At 35.6% G+C, this 19,134-nt stretch overlaps 1 protein-coding gene across 1 annotated transcript in view; it reads left to right on the top strand.

Annotated features, from left to right (window-relative positions):
• Positions 1–19,134, top strand: part of ASCC3 (activating signal cointegrator 1 complex subunit 3) — a 322,696-nt gene that overhangs the window by 5,356 nt on the left and 298,206 nt on the right. The window contains exons 2-4 of the mRNA XM_072410198.1: positions 2,146–2,295; positions 4,002–4,149; positions 4,499–5,076. Coding sequence (XP_072266299.1) covers positions 2,146–2,295; positions 4,002–4,149; positions 4,499–5,076 — 876 coding nt within the window. The remainder of the gene's footprint in view (positions 1–2,145; positions 2,296–4,001; positions 4,150–4,498; positions 5,077–19,134) is intronic.

Raw genomic sequence — 19,134 nt, 5'->3', positions numbered from 1 at the left:
CGCTTACGAGCTTCATCCTAAACGTTGCTTGCAACGTTAAAAAAAAAATAAAATGCAGGATAAATGCGGGAAAACGCATACAAATGTGCTACAGATACAGCATACATGTCACAGCTCCTTTAGGGCTGCGGGAGCAATCAGGGGAGCGGAGCTGTCAGCATAGCACAGCTCTGCTCCCTGATTGGCTGAGGAAAGGGAAATCCTGATGATGCTTGAGCTGTCATCAGGGTTACCTATTTCTCACCCAAACAGAGCACTAGAGATGAATGGGGACAAGTCTCCCCCTTCAAATCTAGTTCTGAATGGCTGAGAAATGTAAAACCTTAGCCAATCACAGAGCACTAGAGGTGAATGGAGAACCTTGTCCTCATTTAACCCCTAGTGCCCAGGGATCCCTCATTGTCACATGGCTGTGCTCATGTCAGGATTGCAGCCCTGGGAATCATCCTGTCATTGGAATAAAAAAAAAAAAAAAAAAAAAGTTTAGTTACACAGACACACACTTAATAAAATAATTTGACATTAAAGCCTCATCCAATTTTTTACACATTTTAACCATTTCAGGAAATGAGGAAGGGCTTTTATGTGCCCCTGTGCTCATTCCCTGAAAGGGTTAAAAGTAAAGGTTTTTAAAACGCTTATGTAAAACCGCGGTAAAATGCGTCATAGGCATTTATAAAAGTTTTTTAGGGTTTTAAAGTTAAGCTTTAAAACGCTTGTAAAAGTGCATAAAAACGCATATAAACGTTTATATGCGTTTTTTAAACCGTTCATGTAGACCCAACCTAAATGGTAGGACTGGAGAGAGACAGAGGATCGAAAGTTGTGGGGTAAATGTTTATCTTCTTGCCCTGTGGTCTCTTCTGAAAAGTGGATCAGAAATTTAACTGGAATATCTTCCATAGATCATGTAAACAAATGACTACATTTTGGTGAGCACTAGTAGAAACGTGCTGCAAAAACTTCCCCAGCAAAGGTAAGTATTTAAGGCTTTGTATTACTCTGTATGTTGCTATCTTAGCACAGCAATTCATATACTTTAAGTTAACACTTAAATACAGACTCACTATAAACTTTTGAAGATATAGAAAGTATTATGACAAAAAATGTTGTATTTGCCACAGCTGTCATGTTTACTATTAGAGTGTTGCTTCTTACATAGTAAATCATATAAAACAGCTGACCTTAGTCATCTTTTAGTACTTAATAATAATCTGCAGATTGTTTTTAAAAAAAAATAATGGTGAGCTTGCCTTAGAAAATGTTGTTAAAATACCTACTGTTTTAATGTATGGTAATCTGACCCAGACATCCAAACGTGCTCTTGTATTTTTTTAGCATGTCCCACAATTTCTTGTCTGCTACAGCTAAGTGGCTGTTTCAACACCCATTACATAGACATGGTGGGAAAACCCACCATCAGAAATGCCATAATTACAATTCTCAAATGCATACATAGTTAGGTTGCTGCCAGAATGCTTCAGGAAGATAAGCAACACTGACATATAAAAAATGTAAAAGTGGTAGAATCAAATGCTGTTTAGTTCTTTAGCAAATTAATCCACATTTAATTATAAAGCAGTGAATGTGACTTTACCAATCATGGGTAGTAAATCCATTACTGTATTTAAAGACACATTAACCTTTGAGACTGCTCTAAATGTCTAAATGTGGTTGATGAATGTCAGATTCACTGCTTTAAAAATATACCCTGATGTGTCTATTAGTTTTTAGTTCTATTTAAAAATGCTACTAATGCATGTAATTCTTGCATGGACATTGCACCAACACTATAAATGTGTTTAGTTCATTCTGAATGTGGTACTTGTCTGAAATCAGGTTTGAGTAACATAGGAATAATATTTTGATTCAAATAATGTGTGTCCATCAGAAAGTAAAATATCGGAGTGGACTGATGTGGTTTATTTAAACACTACTTTAGTACATGCCCTGGGTTTAGTTACCCTGGTAATGTGGAATTACTTGTGCAGCTTCCATATATTTGTAAAATGGTATAGCTTGGTAATACGTTTGTACAAATACGCTGAAGATCTTCCCCCCACAGAAAAGTGTTTTTATTTCATGCTTGTTTTTTTTTTGCTGTTTGTATTTCTTATAAAACATTTCTCCCATATTTCGTTGCAGGTCTTCCAAGAGAGAGCAAAATCCCATTTTTCATCCTATGGATCACTGAATAAGAAAGAGATGGTTTTACCTCGTCTCACAGGAGCCCTGCGCTCCTTTTCAAATGTCACCAGACAAGATGATTACAGGGGGGACTCGACAGACTTGATGGTAAAATGTTTTATATAGGATGCAAAGTGCTAAACATTCTGAATGACTCATCTACACTAGAATGTTTTATGCATTGGCGGTAAACAGCTGTTAGAGCCAATAACTGCAGTTTGTAAATTTATAAAAGACTATGCTGTGAATTAAAGGGGAGATAAAAAAAAATCCTGCCTTTCTTTCTGCTTCTAAAGGTAATCCAGTTGATGTTACCACTGGATTTTAAAGGTCAAGAATAGACCTGTAGGAATGTTCTTTAGTTTTACACACAGATACTCCTTTGAGCAAATCCTATTGAGCCATACCTCAAGGATTCAGTACGTTATAATATATACTATATATAATATTGTATATTTATGCACAGAAAACAGTTTAAAGTGGAAGTAACTGTGCATGTGTGATATCTGCAATTTTGTTCCCTATTGATGAAAGCGCTCCTTCTGCCAATACCTGACATTCTTGGACATGCGCAGAAGGAGCAGCCAAGAGCCTCCCAGGATGCGTGACATAGGTACCCTGGAGCTGGCTCTGCACTCCCATTCATTCTTGATCGCCTAGGCGAGAATTAAGTGGCTGATGCTGTGCCCTTTTTTTATTTTTTTTTTTCATTTTAAAAAATGAGTGTTGAACTTAAAGAGATCACTAACAAAGAACATTTTTACTTTAAATAAAAGGACTGTCTACCCTTTCATGTAAAGTGAAATTTCTGAGTTTAGGTACGCTTTAATTATTTTTATGATATATATTTTTATGATATATTACACATATTTTTTTGTTTGGGAAGAAGCTGTAGATGGGTGGCGGCCCCTGACCAAACATTTCAGTAACCACCCAAAAACAGCCTGGTTGTTACTAAATAGTGCCAGGTGGTGCACCCTGCTAAAAGTGGCTGGAAAAAAAAAAACTCTGTATTAGGTAGCAAGTTAAGGGTTAAATTGTGAAGATTATGTGTTGGAAGCAGGAAGAATAGGAAACCGAAAGAACATCAGAAATATGGACAAGTGCTTAATTGTGATGGCTAAATAATTTGGGCAGGCCAACTTCAAAACCCACCGGTCTTATGGGATGTTTCCAGTATGCACAGGTTAGTTGATACCATAATTGTCCAAGGGAGGTTAGCCAGTGATTTGATGACCGAGTCATGGACCACAAAGGTCCCCAATGTGTATGATGGGCAGGGAAGGTAAGGCCTTCTGGTTTAATCCCATGTTGCTGTAGGTCAAAAATATGCTGAAAATATAATGCTGAGAAGGAGAGATAGTTGTCAGACCACAGAGTGCATCACAGCTTGTTGTGTAGAGATCTGATCGTAAGATCTATCAGAGGGCCTGTGATATGGGCTCTGCTGGCATATTAAAGGAAATTTGCTTGGAATATCGGACAAAATCCAGGAACATAAATTATGGCTCATCTCTTACAATTTTACACCTTTCCAAGCAGCAAATGTTCTAATAATTCTTCCCATCAAATATGTATGTAGCTATTATTGTTAGTGATGCTGGATCCAAAATAGTTTATCGCAGTATCTCAATTTGAGTGTACAGAAAAGTCATCTGTCCTGTACACTCAAATTGGTCATTTCATTTTGAAACAATAGTTATTTTGAAAGCTTTCACTTTCTCTTTGATTGCACATTTTGTTTCAAAACATTTAATTTTGATGCAGTTTGAAGAGAGACATTTTCTTCTAACCATACTGCATTAATTTTACAGAACAAAAGATCGAAGTTGCGTGAACAAGTTTTGGAGTCTGACCTTACTTGGAAGAAAATAACTCAATTTGTCACTGGCATTCTGGACAAGGAGCATGAAGCAATAAACGAGGGTCTAAAAGAAATATTACAGGCTGCAAAACAGATCGGTAAATTACTTTTTGTTAAAGACAAATTCTTTAAATTCATGATGTGCTGTGAATTCGGCTTGGTAATTTTTCACCTGGCTAGTCAGGATAGAGGAGAATCTCACTTGATTGTTCTGCAGCAAGTGAATTTCAATCTTCTGATCCGTGGTTCAATAATTCAGACTTAAATATTTACATAAGGGTGACTTTGGGGTTGTAATTCTCTTAGGTTGTCATTTTTATTGTAGTGCTTGTGATTTGGAGTGAAAGGTTTAGGCTATTACAGGGAAGATGGCACACATTTATTTACAGGCAGTTTAAATCATAAACACACACAGCATGGCAAAATGATTGCTTTCTATTCTTGCAGTGGGAACTGACCATGGACAAGAGGCAATTGAAAGTGGAGCCATGTTCCTCTTCAAGACCTTCTATGATAAAGAAGCTGTCGGCCACGAAGAAACCAAGGCCATCAAGCAAATGTTTGGTCCTTTCCCATCTACATGTGCTACAGCAGCGTGTAATGCCACATGTAAGATTGTGTCACTGCTGACTGATGAACAGCTTAAAAAACTTTCAAAACAACTTCGTGGGACAAGCATTGAAGATACAGTAATCTTTGGGAAAAATGTCATATTTTCTCTGGAAATGTATGAACTGGAAGAGACGGAAGAGTTGCCACTAAATGGCAGCATCGAGGCAAATATTGATATTAGTCTAGACTTCCTCAAATTTCAAAATGACCAGAAAAACCATTTTCAGGGCATTTCCGCTATTGGTACTCAACAAAAATCTGGCAGTAATGAAGAAGAAACCTCTTTACTGTATGATGAAGTGGAAAAATATGTTGTTCAGAGTTCCACTGGAGCTGCCACAGTAGAAGACTTGTGCAACACCATATTTGAAATGCTAACATCTTCAAAAAGCAATGATGAGCTTCAGAATGAGGTGTGTCAGATGTGTCTATTTTTTTTTTATATTTATTATTATATTAATAGGTTTGTGTGTGTTTGCATGCATAAAAACAGGGTAGTGACCTTAGAATGAGTTACTTACTGTGCTTCAGGGATTATTTTCTTTGGTTATGTTTTTAATGGTTTACATGTGTAAATGAATGGCATATTTTCTTTGCTTTAAGGAAATGTAAAGTTGTGACATGTTACATCTTTATTTATTATGCTTTGGTCTAAAAGCCAAACATTAGCTCATGATCTCCGTTTAGGGTCCCAACATTTGGATGGAGCATATCTAATCCACTGAAAAAAAGTATTCTATAGTTTCTCAACCTTTTATCATGGGGGAACAAATGAAAAAAAAAATTCAGGGAACCCCTGCTATAATTACTATATCTATAACTCACTGTATATTACTTTGGTGGTTAATAGAAAGAATGCCTCTTACGTTGCTTACCAGTGAGAAGAATCCCATCCTTACAGGTAACCAAAAAGGTTAGTTCATTAGTGTCTCTTAAACTGACATGAGATGCACACATTTCTAACTGCACAAGGAGCGCCCAACAACCTCTGGATCAACCCTAGGGTTCTAGGAAACCATGGTTGGGAAACCCTACCCTTGATGATGAATACCACTGCGCTACTGCATATGTTATTGTGCTTAGGCACTCCCTTGCTTTCTAGCTGTAAATCAGCAATGTGACATCAAAAGGCATTTCAGCCTTGGGATGCTAGTACTGGGTTTTTTTGGAGCAAGATTTGTTATCACTATGTTTGCTTACTGTCCTTCATGACACTAGAGTTTAAAACTAAATCTCTACTAACATGGCCACTTACAGAGACATAGGCACAGAACAAGGCATAGTAAGTCAATAATGGGGGGGAAAAAAAATCAGCTGCGTGTAGACCACAATTAACACTGGTGACTACACTGCCTTTTTTTAGGCTCAGAGCACAGTTCAATTGTTGCTTTTATTAAAGAAAATGAGTATATTATGTAAATACAGAAACTTATGCTGTCATAAAACTTGTGTACATGCAATGTATAATCAAGGAATGTTAAGGTATATAGTCGTTTTCTGTGCCTGCATGTAACAGTTTAACTAGCTGGAAACCTAGACAGTTTATAATAAGTTTATTCATGCTTGGTTCTTGTTTTAAAGAAGGAAGTGCCAGTAAAACAGTTTTGTGTGATACCTCTACTATATAATCACTTTTTTTTTTTGACTGGTTGCAGCGAATAACATACGTAAGTGGTTGAACAGTACAGCTATTTGCTGACATTTGTCATGGATGAGTTCCCTGGGGTGTTATTATTTGTAAGTGTAGTGCATATTTTTACATATATGCCTTCTGCAGTTCGCAGTTCAATGTCAGTTTACTGCAAGATAAGATATATTATGCTACACAAATGAAATGCAAATGTTCTTTTGCTTATGCTTCTGCCAGACTCCCTAAAAAATTCCCTTCTTGAAAATGTCAAGATTTACAGAACATTAGGCTTTTTAAATGACATACAAACACATTTTTGTAGCACAAATCACAATTTCTGACTGAGTGAATTTGGGATTTGTGACTTACTGCTTCTTTTATAAACAATCTTGTATAGAATGTGAGCAATATTATGTGACTGTTATTATTTCTGTGTAACAAACCTAAAAGGCATCATTTGCATATTTTCTGAAAGCAATACTTGTAGGCATTTACCAGCCCTGTGTAATCTAGTAAAACTAAACATGTATGTTTTGTAGTAAAAGTAAAGGTGGCTATGCACACCCAGACATTTTCAATCAATGAGCCCAGTTTATGAATTTTGACCATTAGGTGAAAGCAGCACATGTACAGTTTCCCAAGTAGAGATAATTGGCACTTACTATTGTCACACGCACCTGTGATTCCTGTTTCTGGAGAAAAGAGAACAAGTCCTAGTATATACTATTTTACTACTATGTTTTATAGACCCGTGTTCTCCCCAAATTTTTTTTTTCAGCCAACTAGGGGGAGGCTGTACCTGGGTGATCAAAAAGTGTGTGGGGCAAGACACTGCAATTTTACTGCTTGTATTATTTCCCAACTGTCCAACGTGTGTATTTTGATCCAACTTCCAAGTGTACTATGTTTTTTTAAGAGTGTAAGTAGTACATACAGTCCTGTGTAGTAATATAAAAATGTAATGAATGTAGTGTAACAAGAAGTTAGGCTTAATTTACATTAGCAGTAAATTAAAAAAAACAAAAACAAAAAAAAAAAAACGTGGCATTTCATGCTCCAGAGTAACTGCTGGCAACTGCTCAGCACCAGGGATTAAAAAAAAAAAAAAAAAGTAAATCCTGGGCTTTTTCAGGTCTAGTAGATTTTCAAACAGCAGTGTTTCCTGGTTTGAGTAAATGTAAATAAACCTTACTGACAGTGTAAATTCGGACTGAATTCAGATGTACCACTGATGCTATAATCAGTTAAGAAGAAAAAAATTCTAGAAAAAAAAAGGAAAACACTTTTTTTCACTTGATGCATTCATAAACTGAGCCAGTAAGCCCCATGCTGGCCCGGCTTCCTTCTTCTTTCCTATGCTCAATGTTCCATCCTTCGCTGCCATTTTCTTTCTACCAGGTTCTTCCTGACGTCACTCAAACTTGCACTGAATTTTTTTTTTTTTTTTACATTTTCAGGAAATCTAACTACACAGGTGTATAAACTTAAAGGAAGTGCATAAACAAAAAAAAAAAACATTTTCTCATATTTATTATTCTATATAAAAGAGATAGTCAACCTTTTACAAATAATATGATGCTTGCTTTAAGAGCATGCATACAAAACTGCCTGTATAAATTTATCCGGAGTGTGTGTGCACAATGAATGACGTCATTGGCAGCACAGTGTGGTAGCTGTGTGTGTAAAGGCTGCTTGTTATATTCTGCAGCCTAACAACTCGCTGTGTTTAAATCTTTATATCGCCTAAACCGTAATCATAATGATCTGAAATTTTCAGGGTGCATAGGGGACCCTCATAGCTACTTTTTTTTTTTTTTTTTTTACATACATGCATTTTTTTAAAAAAAAACAACACGCAATGTATTCATGTTCATTTTATTGGAATTTTTTTTTTTTGCAAAAATGTTTAGAATGCCAGCAGTGAGGCTGCATTTGGGTCCTAGGTTCATATGCCAAATTGAAAAAAACTGTCTGTACTCATTACTACTCAGGAAAATGCAAATACTTTGGTTTATGTTTGGATTGGTTTATATACAATTGTCAATCTTCACTAACTAGTTATGCATGCACAGACCATCAACATCAGCAGATGAGAAATTTACCTAAGCCATTTACTAAGCATGCTGATGTGTTATGATTGTGAAGCCTATTAATATATGGCTCTGTGGGAACATTTCTCAGCTGGGATGGTGCTAAGGGCCGAATATGTACCCCTGTAATTATTCTCTATGGTGATGGGGTGGATTTTTAGTAGCCCCATAATAAAGGGGTCCTCCAGATTCTAAATAAAATAAGCTTCCCACTTGCAGACCCCCACAATACAGCGTTGGCTGCCACCGCATGGTGACAGCTGATCTAAAATTTGGCTTTCCAAGGAAAGTAGGCAAAAAGTACATAGTCTTCTTCCATTTTGGCGTAAACCAGAACATTGGTGGTCCGCAGCTCTGGCTGGTGCGGCCCCAACCGGGGTTAGGAGAAGGACCCCCATACACATCGCAGGATCAGAAAAGTGGGCGGGTTGTCTCTGGACACTCAGACCTGCGATGGGAGAGTGGGCGGGTTCTGGCATCATGACATCACTATGGGGGAAGTTTCTTCACCTTTGAGTGACACCCAGCCCCCGCACATCACCAGCACCAGTACTCTGGAGCCGGTAAATTTAGTAGGCTGTGGGTCTGAAAAGGTTGGTGACAGCTGTTTTAGAGGACCTTCTTTGGATAAGAGAGGGGGCACAAATTATATATTTTTTTGTATCTAAAAAGGTCCCAGGTCTCAAATGCATAAAACTGCTCCTGGGCAGAGGTTGCTTCAGATAAACGAATAGCCTGGTTAAATAAATAAAAAAAAAATGAAAAAGAAGATGAAAGCCTATATTCTTCTTTTAAAATACCCAATATTCAGAAATAATTGATTTAGTTCATAAACGGTTCCCGTTTGTTCTGTTTCCCTTTTAAGGTAATGTTTTGGCACTTGGATTACAAATTCCCTTTCTGAGGGTCATATGGAGAGTGGGCCCAACCATCATCCTATGAAGACCAAAGACACTGAACACAAAGTAGGATCTGGCAAAAAGATCAGCACTATCTAGCAATATTTCCATTGCCAATTGACCACACTATAGCAGGAGAGTCTGCCACAATCTGGAAATATGCTGTGTACATGCATTTTATGGCAAAGCCATGGCTCCCAATCCCTGCTTGATGCCAAACACTCTGAAAAATGTGATATATGGCTCCCATTAAGACGCAGTATATCTTTAAAGGACTGATAGACGCAAGGCAAATTGTTACTGGCAAAGCATTTGGCAGTCCTTGATCTATGAACTGCTAAATGAAAGTAATTGTACCACTTAATGATTGACAGATTGTACTTTTTTTTTCCTTTATAAAACAGAATCTTTAGCTTTATATAAAAAGTGAGTCTGTAAGGTTTTTAACAGCATCTGCTTACTCTTATCCAAGTTTATCCCCCATTAACATTAATAGACAAACAGCAGTTTTACATGTATATAAAATGCTGCAAGATGGAGCCCCTGAGGTCTACAAGACAGTCAAAATCTATTATGATAACAGCACACAGAAGAGCAACTTCTGTGCATCATGTAAAACCTGCTGAAGCTTTAAATGGTACTGTAATAGATGCTTTACAGTATCACCAACCCGTTTTATAGGACACATGGTAATCTGCAGCCCATTTTTTTTTTTTTTAATGATATTTAGACTAAAGATGCAAACCAAAATTTTATACTAAACTGGCTTAATTTTGTGTGAACAAAAAAAATATTTTTTACAGAGAGCACTGCAATGTGCTTTTTATTGTTATTATATTAAAATCTCAGGTGTTAAAGCAGGTCATATCTGCATTTTTTAAAATTATTTTTTTAACAGGAAGTGGAAATCCTTAACGCCATCCTATCTCCATCTGTCCTGATAACAAACAAGTGTTTGTGTATTTTTTTAATTATTTGTATATGGAATTTCTCAGTCCATGTAAGCAGTTGTTGGAGTGGGTAATCACTGTTGGAAGCCATGTGTAGCATGTGAGAAACCGTGTGGCAACGCTGCTGCAAGCAAACACCTAAAATGAAATAATAAAAATAAAACTAACTTATTCTTTCCAATGTAATGATATGACTGTTAATTATTGCCTGCTAATGGGGCTCAAAGCAAAGAGTTAGAATGACTTTAGTCCTACAAGCATGAGAGTTTAACTGGTTTAGGGTTATGAAGACCCAAGAAAAAGAAGTATATTGCAGCTAGTTAGTCCCAAGCTGTGTTTGCTGTTAGTTTTCATTTTTCAAAATGGTCATTTTTCCAATGGCAAAATGGCCGGGTATTTTGTTCTCCCCTTCCTGAGGAGATACGTTAAAGTGGAACCGTCAATAATAATAAAAAAAAATTACAAATAGCATTACATCTGGAAAGCTGTTGATCCCTCTGCGTTCCGAGGTCGATGGCTGTCCCATTTTGCTTCTTCTTTCTTGCGTGGGATGGACACTGGGCACGGCCATCTTCTTCTGTCTTCTTCCTTCTTGTGACATCACCCATGTACAACATAGGTGAGTAACAGATTGGCTCTACAATATGTAATTTGCAACCTCATTAGATGAGTGATGTATCTAGGTATGCTTGGATATAAGTGTTAGTATATGTTAGTCTCCCTATTTTACCCTTTTTTTCCCTGTATAGTTAGTCCCCCTATTTTACCCTGGGACAAAACTGGTGGTGTTTTTTTTCAGTTTAGGGGCTTCTTATCATCCATGACTGAGTTTGTCTGCTTTTCAGTAGTAAACTGTTTACAGTAGTGGAGTTTCTCATGCTTGGCATTCAGGCATTGCAAAATATCATTGTATAATGATGTTGTTCAATAGGGCTTGGTATTTTGTAGCAACTCTTTGGCCTCATCCATTGCATGGACATATATAACTAAACATTATGTAAGGGATAATTTATTTACAGCAAAATTGTTTTGTAACATTGCTGCACTGTTCAGGCAATCGCAGCATAGCAATGGAAGAAGGGGCCTTCTGCGTTGCATTTATGTTACTTATTGGCCTGATTTATTATATGGATTTCTTTACAGTAATTTGCTTTTTGCTAGCAAATGTTTTCAATCCTGGACCAGTTCCATTGCAGCTTTGCTGGATCACCCAGCTTCACTAATGAAATGTATAGTATACATTTAGTGTATAAATGTTAACAACTCTTATCCCTGTACATGATGTGTTGTGCCTATTGGTGTTTTAATAGTAATCATAATAAAAAACAGTATTTATATAGTGCCAACATATTACACAGCAATGTCCTCCTACAGGGCTTCCTTTTCAGATTCCTTTTGATAGTCCTGTTGCTGCTGTAAAGGTTTAGGACATGTATGTAGTATCTGTGTGCTTACATCATGTTTGTGTTTGTGTGTTCGTGCAGGAAGGGGATAAATAAATGTCCTGGTTTGCTGTAAACATGTATGTATTTCCTATATGCTGCTCTGGAGGAGTCCTGTAAATGGTTACTGATAAGCATAACATTTTTGAGTCATTTGAAATCATTGGTGTGACATGGCACAGCACATAATCTGTATCAAGATTTTAGATATAGACCTTTTGGAACATGATTCTTCTGGGAGTTAGTTCTTAGACCCTCCGCTATGTAGACAAATAAAAATACCAGTGGCAAACACTAAGGAAATTAAATCAAAGAGGCATTAAATTGAACCATATAAACTATAACTAATTAAGAGGTATTAAGAAAAGATGGAATCACAGCAAATGGCTGCTCAAAACCCTGAAAGTAATGAAACAATTCCATAAAACGTGTAAGTGAAATGTAGCTTATAATTGAATGTAATTGCTTATGTGCTCCCTTTCTTTTCTGACGTGTCACGAAACAAAACCTTTTTAATTTAGACTCTTGTTTCATTGATCTCAGGAGACACTGTATAAATCATTCAGCTTCTGAAGTCTCTTCAGGAAACATTGGATTTTTAGGTCTTTTTATGTTTCATTTCATTACATAAAAGGAAAATGGAAACAGATTTAATGTATAGGTGATATAGTCAAGTTTGTTTTCTTTTCCTGTTCTGTTTTCAACATTGGTCTGAATTATAAGGGGGAAAAAGGTCTAAAGTGAAATGTGGAGCAAAAATTGTCTGGTAATATGTAGAGATTAAAAACTGCCCTGGTATCAGTGAGCTGGGATAGTATTTAAAATTATCTTGATTCAAAATTGACCTTAATACAGATAAATTAAACTGGCATAATGGAGTATTTGCAGACTACCTATTCTTTGCTACCTTTTGGTGTCCTTTGTTTGCTTGGGGCATTTAGGGGCTGGTGCTGGGGGTGACAAGGAAGTTGAGATATTTTTTTTGTAATGAGTACAGGATAAACCTTAATACAAACATTTGGTGTCTTGAAAAATATGCAGCCTATCATTTTACTGGAAACCAGTGCCATTATTAAATATGTCGGTTGATTGGACCTTCTGCTATGTAGAATTTGGTAACACAAAGATTATGTATATTATTTAGACTTTATCACACTAACATCAATAAAATTACCATGAATTAGCATTTTTTGTCATATAACGTTACCGTTCTTATTGTTTGCATGTTCAGAATTTGTGCTAACGGAATTTTAAATGCACATTTTGATATGCCACATATCTGTGTTTTGTCTTATTTTAAGCAAATATTGTTAGAGCTGTTTCTTCTAGGTAATGTCTTTGGGAGTAATTAATAGCTTTTTTTTGAGGCACCTTATTTGTTAACTACTTTAACAATGCCAAAGCCAAGGTCACTTTACCACTTAATTAAGACTGCTTGTAATGGGAGGATTATTTATTTCTTTATGCTATAATTAATTCAGTGGGCTGTACATAAGGTTAAAAGCAGGTACTTGAAAATTTAAAAGCTCACTCGACATTTGCTTTCACAAGTAAGCTCATTAATTGACAGGTTACCTATGCTGAGGGCATACACTGAGTCTGATTGCATCGCTTCAGAGAAGCAATTTCTCGGTTGTAATTTCAGTGGGATAAAGTGTTATTATTAGAGCTTATAACTCGTTTCAGTACATATTAGAAAAGCAAATTGATTTGAGTACAAACCACAAGACAGTCTTCCTCTTTATGTATCTATTGCTAATCATAGGGCTTAGATATGGCTCCCAAGAGGGGTTATTGAGAGTGTAGCTCATATAGCATGTTGTGCAATGCTCTGCTTTAACCTTTTAATTGTGGTCATGCATTTGGTATGACATGTGTTGTATGAACTCAGTGTCTTTTTTTTTTTCTTTACATATGTATTGGTATAATTATGATTGATAATAATATTTGAAGACCACTTCAGAACATTTTCTGAATCTGAGGTTTTGTTTTCATAATACATTTTACGGAGAACACTGTTTTCAGCTTTTCCAATAGAATTTCCTCTTCAGTAAATAGATCTTCCACCTGTCTACAATTTCATCCCATCTGGCTTAAAAAAAATTCCTGGGTTCAACACTGTGTACCCAGGTTTCACAAAAGTTGTTAAGATTCTATATGAACTCTCTGCTGTCTATATTGCACAAAACATGAATATGTGCAGCTTTAAAAGCATACTTTTTTAAAATCTTTGTTGTTCCTTTTATATGCTTGATACACACTGAGCAGTTGTCATCCTAATTCATGCTTTTATAGGTAAAGAGTTTTCTGCTAACATATTGCTGAGAAAACAAATCTGTCCATATTTTAAAAAAATAAGAGAAGGTGAGAAAACCTGCTCGAGTATTGGTGAATCTAATACAACCAAGCGTGTAGTTTGCTGATCTTTCAACACCTCCGTTTTCCTACAGGCTTTACCCCAAAGACCATTTTTTCCCCCATTTGTTAATGGGACCAAAGACCTCGTATGAAGCATTACTTGACATTAAACTTGTTGTATGTTCTTCACTAATATAATGTGAACAAGGTAAAACTTTGAATGATAATATTATGTGATTACACAGCAAAGCTTTCAGCACTTTGATAGTGTTGCATATTTCGTTTCTTGGATGTAAGAAAAAAAAATGTAATGTATAGAAAATATTTTGTGGGTTTAAAGAAACTAATCTAAAATGTCAACATAGCCTTTAAAAAGTGTAAAATGTTTTTTTATTATTTCATTATGGTTGGTTTTGCATGCGTGATACCTTATCCAATTTCCCTGTTGGCTTTTTGAATAATCAAACATCCCAGTAGGCATCATACTTAGATTTACATACATTGATTGAGGATATTACTCTGCATATAAATTTGCATTACTTCCCCTTGAATCATATGAAAGAATTGTGGTCGTAGTATCATTTGTCCTAGAAGTAATATTCTGCCATGATAAGTCTTGTTCTGGTCTACAGAGACAGAAATTTGTGATTTTTATTCCGTATAAAGGTAAATTTCTAAATCTTTGACAGACATGTCGGGCCACAGTGGAGCTCTCCATTCCTAACCATGTTTTAGCATATACATTGCATCCACCTTGTTTCTGACCATTCACCTACTGCTTCTTCTCCTCATCTTCTCCATATCATGACAGTACAAGTTTATATATTCTATATTAGCAGGTGCTATTTTGGGGTATTAGGTGCTTAAAATTTTTCCTGTCAGTTGTCATACTTCCTGCATCATGTCCTGATCAAGCAGTTATACACGGGACAGACTTGTAATGCTGCACATGCAAAGTTGCTGCTGACCACAGTTGGACACTGCACCACGGACACGGCTGTATCCATGAATTAATTGAATGATTACCATTAAACAGCATATTTATACAAATAACTTTAAGCAATAATTTATTCTGCATTATTTTAAGTACCCACTTAAATACTGATAATGTCTTTCCCAAAGTAATCACTTCAGTAAAACATATGATTGCTGTTTGAATGTTTTTCACTCTGAGGTTATAGAGTCAGTTTTCCATTGTTATTTGTTTTTAGCTGTTGTTCATTAAATGCACAACCAGTATTGAATACTTTTAAAGTATAAAGTCATCTTTTTTTAGTTTTAGTAAGAGTGGGCAAATGTTAAAAAGAAGTTTTTTTTCCTTCCCTGGGGGTTTTTCCAAAAGATTTTCCTTCACTTCATATCCCAGTGGGAACGATTTTCAAAATATTTGCCCCACTAGTTATCTGATACAAGTGGATAGGTGTTTTCCTGCGTTGGGTAATTTCCTAACCCACAGTGTTATGTTTCCAACAACTTCAGCATTGAATAGGTTCTTGTATAGAACTTCCAAATAATTATGAAAAAGTCCCCTTAAATTTTTTACCCTTTTGGTGTAACCTAGTTCATGTATTAAATCCTAAAAGATTCTTTTTTTAGTTCCTTCTTCTGTCCATTGTGTCTAGCAGGCTTAAAAAGCTTCTTTCTCTACCTTCTTACCTCACAAAGTTGTAGTGGACATCAACTTTTACAAAGCAAGTTTTTTCCATCCTCCTTTAAAAAGGTAAAAAAACAAATATTTAAATATGGATTTGTAACCATAAAGACTAATCCAAAAGCCATCACTAAAAAATAAAACAAATAATGCTATTATTATTCCACCTCTCCAGTACTGTGACATCCACAAGTACCCTCTCCACCTTTTATAATATTTCCTAATCTTGCTCCACATTTGTTATTTTGTTTGGTTGACTCAGGATAATGTAATTATTGGTCAAGGGAGATCATTCATATCGGTACCAATTAATGGTGAGATTGTTCATGTGCGGCAAGTAAGATGCTATTCCATAAAGAGACGTACAGAATATTTTCCGTAAATAAAGTCTTTGTGCCAGTCGATTTCTTTTATGTTCAAGTTCCACTTTAAGACATAAGTCTGTAGTTTTCAATACAATGGGAAGCATAGGTGGATTTCTACATATTTAAAGTTAGTTGTTCCCAAAATTCCTAAATCCAGGAGTTTTAAGGGATCTCAAACTCTACTTTATTCTCAGGAGTGCAGAATGAAGCCCAGTTTATTTGCCTATTCAAATGTCTTTTCTTTTTTCTAAATATCAGACTGTGTATCAGATTCTAATAGGGCAGTGTCTCTTTGTTTGCTGGTCAAGCAGGCACAAAGTATGGCATTATGGGGTGTGGTGTAACCAGGAAGTTAGCATCTTCATTGAAATTTCAGAGGACTTTTATGAAACAATGGAGGACCCTTTAGTAAAGACAGTGACACACTTTGACACACAGTAAAGGCAGTGGTGCCACACACTAATTCAAAGAGTGACCACACTTTAATTTAAGTCCACATTTGTCTTATGTATTTTGACATTTACCCTTTTTTAGACTTCTTTTTTGCCCAGTGAGAACATTTTGTGTTTTGTTAGACTGCTTTCACTATACTCCCTATCTTCAGAAAAAGCCTAAACCAAACCAAAATGTCATGAAGACATTGATCACCTGATTGTGTGATCAGACTTACTCAGAACCTAATGACTTCCTTCTGTGCTTGGTACCTAACCAAAAATTATTTGATTCCATGGTGATGATTACCCAGTCTGAAATCAGAGGAGAGGATACACTTTCTTTAGTGAAGCTGCATGATCCAGCAAACTTGAAATGGATCTGGTCCAAGATTGAAAGCATTTGCTAACAAATAGAAAATGACTAAAGAAACCCAGTCCAGGTTTGCTGGATCACCCAGCTTCACTGATTAAAGTGTATATGAAAAGACTAGGAAATTAGGAGCCTGGAAGAGATTTTTATGTAGCTGTGTAAACGTAACTGATATTTGCAAAGCTTTCTTGTTAGATAGTGTGGTGTTTTTTTTCAAGGCTTTTGTGAATGTGTTTGATGATGTTTAGCAGAAATGTACACAAATGCAATTTGTTTTTTTACCTGACTTTTCTTTATTTCTCTGTTCTATGCAAGGCATTGTATCCAGAATAATTTGCAGTCAAGTGTGAAACTGTTGTAATAATGCTAAAGGCTAACTAAGAGATTGCAAAAAAGCTCCTTTTTATACATAAAATGTCTATTTTCTGGAGTGAACAGTACAGAGGAAAGTGGGAAGAAATGTATGAACGGGGAGAACCCAATGCAAAAACTGGTGGTTCAATAAAATATTACTGCAAGCATCTGCTGAAAGCATTCCCAACTAGAATACCTTGGAGGATTGCTTTAGAATCGAATATTGACAATTTTTGTTTGGTATTGCCTTTATTTATTTATTTTTAATTCATTAATGTTTACCAAGCATGGTCTTCTTATCATTCAAACATTTGGAGAGTGGCAACCAAAATAATCTTTCTCTAAAATTTATAAAGGAATATGTTTTCCAACATCTTCAGAGTGTCTGCAATATGGTTAACTTTTTTAAAGTTAAAATTTCTATATTTCCAAAATAACTTTTAATAAAACAATGGTTGATCATTTTTATTTTGTACCATTTTTTTTCTACCCATGCTTTTTTTACCAAGCTGAAAGCTTGTGTGAAGACATACAGGAGTCAGGTTATCATGTAATAATCACAGGAATCCTTCCTTCTTATTGTATTTTTCTGCATCTTAGTATGTCCATTTCTTTAAAATTTTTCCTGCTAGAGACTGTTTTTTCCTTCACCATAATGTCTTCTTGTGTAGTTTTACTATTACTATAAAATGTCTCATGCTGCAGAGGAGACGTGCAGTCCAATTACCAGTATCATTTACAAATCTCAGTACAGTAAGATATTTTCTGAGTTTGTATTTCTCTTTGTTTAATTTATTCATTTAAATATATTAATCAGTCACACTGGTTTGTAACCAGCTTTTTATGACACGGAAAGTAAAAAAAAAAAAACAAAAAGAAACAAAAAAAAAAAACCTTACCCACTAGCCTGAATTTATCAAAATTTCTGAGAAATGGCACACATATCTACGCAAGCTAGGTTTTTATATAGCAATACCATCCTAATTTTACTGATATTATATTACTTCTATTCAAGATAAACTGAAGCTGCTTGCCCAGTTTTCTACATGTAACATGGACATTTTTTCTGGCTTGTTAGATTTACAGTTACAGTTTTCCACAGTTTAAAAGGTAAAGCATTGGACTCAGACTGATTACACCATTTGGTAAATGTCAGCAGGCCATTAGAAATAAATTTATCTTGACTTAAACTATTAAGAAATCAATTGGATTTGTTATCTTGTTACTCCCAGCTGTAGCATGTTTACCTATCTTGTTGTAGTGTCCTCCCATTACTATCTTCTTGTGAAAATATACCCCCTTATCACAGAACATAAAGAAAAACACATTTCTTGCATTATCTTCAAAGGTTTCCCTAAACCATAAAAAGGTGGTCACAATAAACACCACCATCAAAAAAAGTTAGATGGCACCAATTGACCATAATGTTTTTTGAACCTGATTTAAAGGTTCTGAAAAAGTCTGTTACCAGTTAATTGAAGTCTTTGACAGACTCGCTTTGTTTTACGATGAGCAAAAAACAGCACAACTATGGTTGCTTTACTGCCATGTTAGCAATGCTTCTTCAAAAACCAGAAGAAACTTTGTGTTCCCTTTGTTATATTGATGCTGATATTGCAACTCAAAGTGAAAAATGAGTTTTACTGCTTAAAGTTAATTAGTTTGGTATTAATTCATCATCTGTCAAGGGAAATCTATAAAGTCAAAATCAGACATTCTGAGATTATTACTCAAAAGCATTCAATGTGTTATTGCTGATGATACAGGAGTTATAATTTACCACGTAGTTTTTTTTTACCCCAATTATATTTGATATATATTCAGTGTTTTAATATTACTTTTTTTATAGGAGGAGGAGGGATTACAAGTTATATATAGACTCTCCAAAAAATGTATTCTTTGTGGTTATTGGCAGGGGTGCAAAATTC

The sequence above is a fragment of the Pyxicephalus adspersus genome, chromosome 4 (genome assembly GCF_032062135.1).
Source record: "Pyxicephalus adspersus chromosome 4, UCB_Pads_2.0, whole genome shotgun sequence".
In the NCBI taxonomy this organism is placed as follows: Eukaryota; Metazoa; Chordata; class Amphibia; order Anura; family Pyxicephalidae; genus Pyxicephalus; species Pyxicephalus adspersus.
The sequence above is the reverse complement of the archived record's forward strand: the minus strand, read 5'-3'. Positions and strand labels throughout refer to the sequence as shown.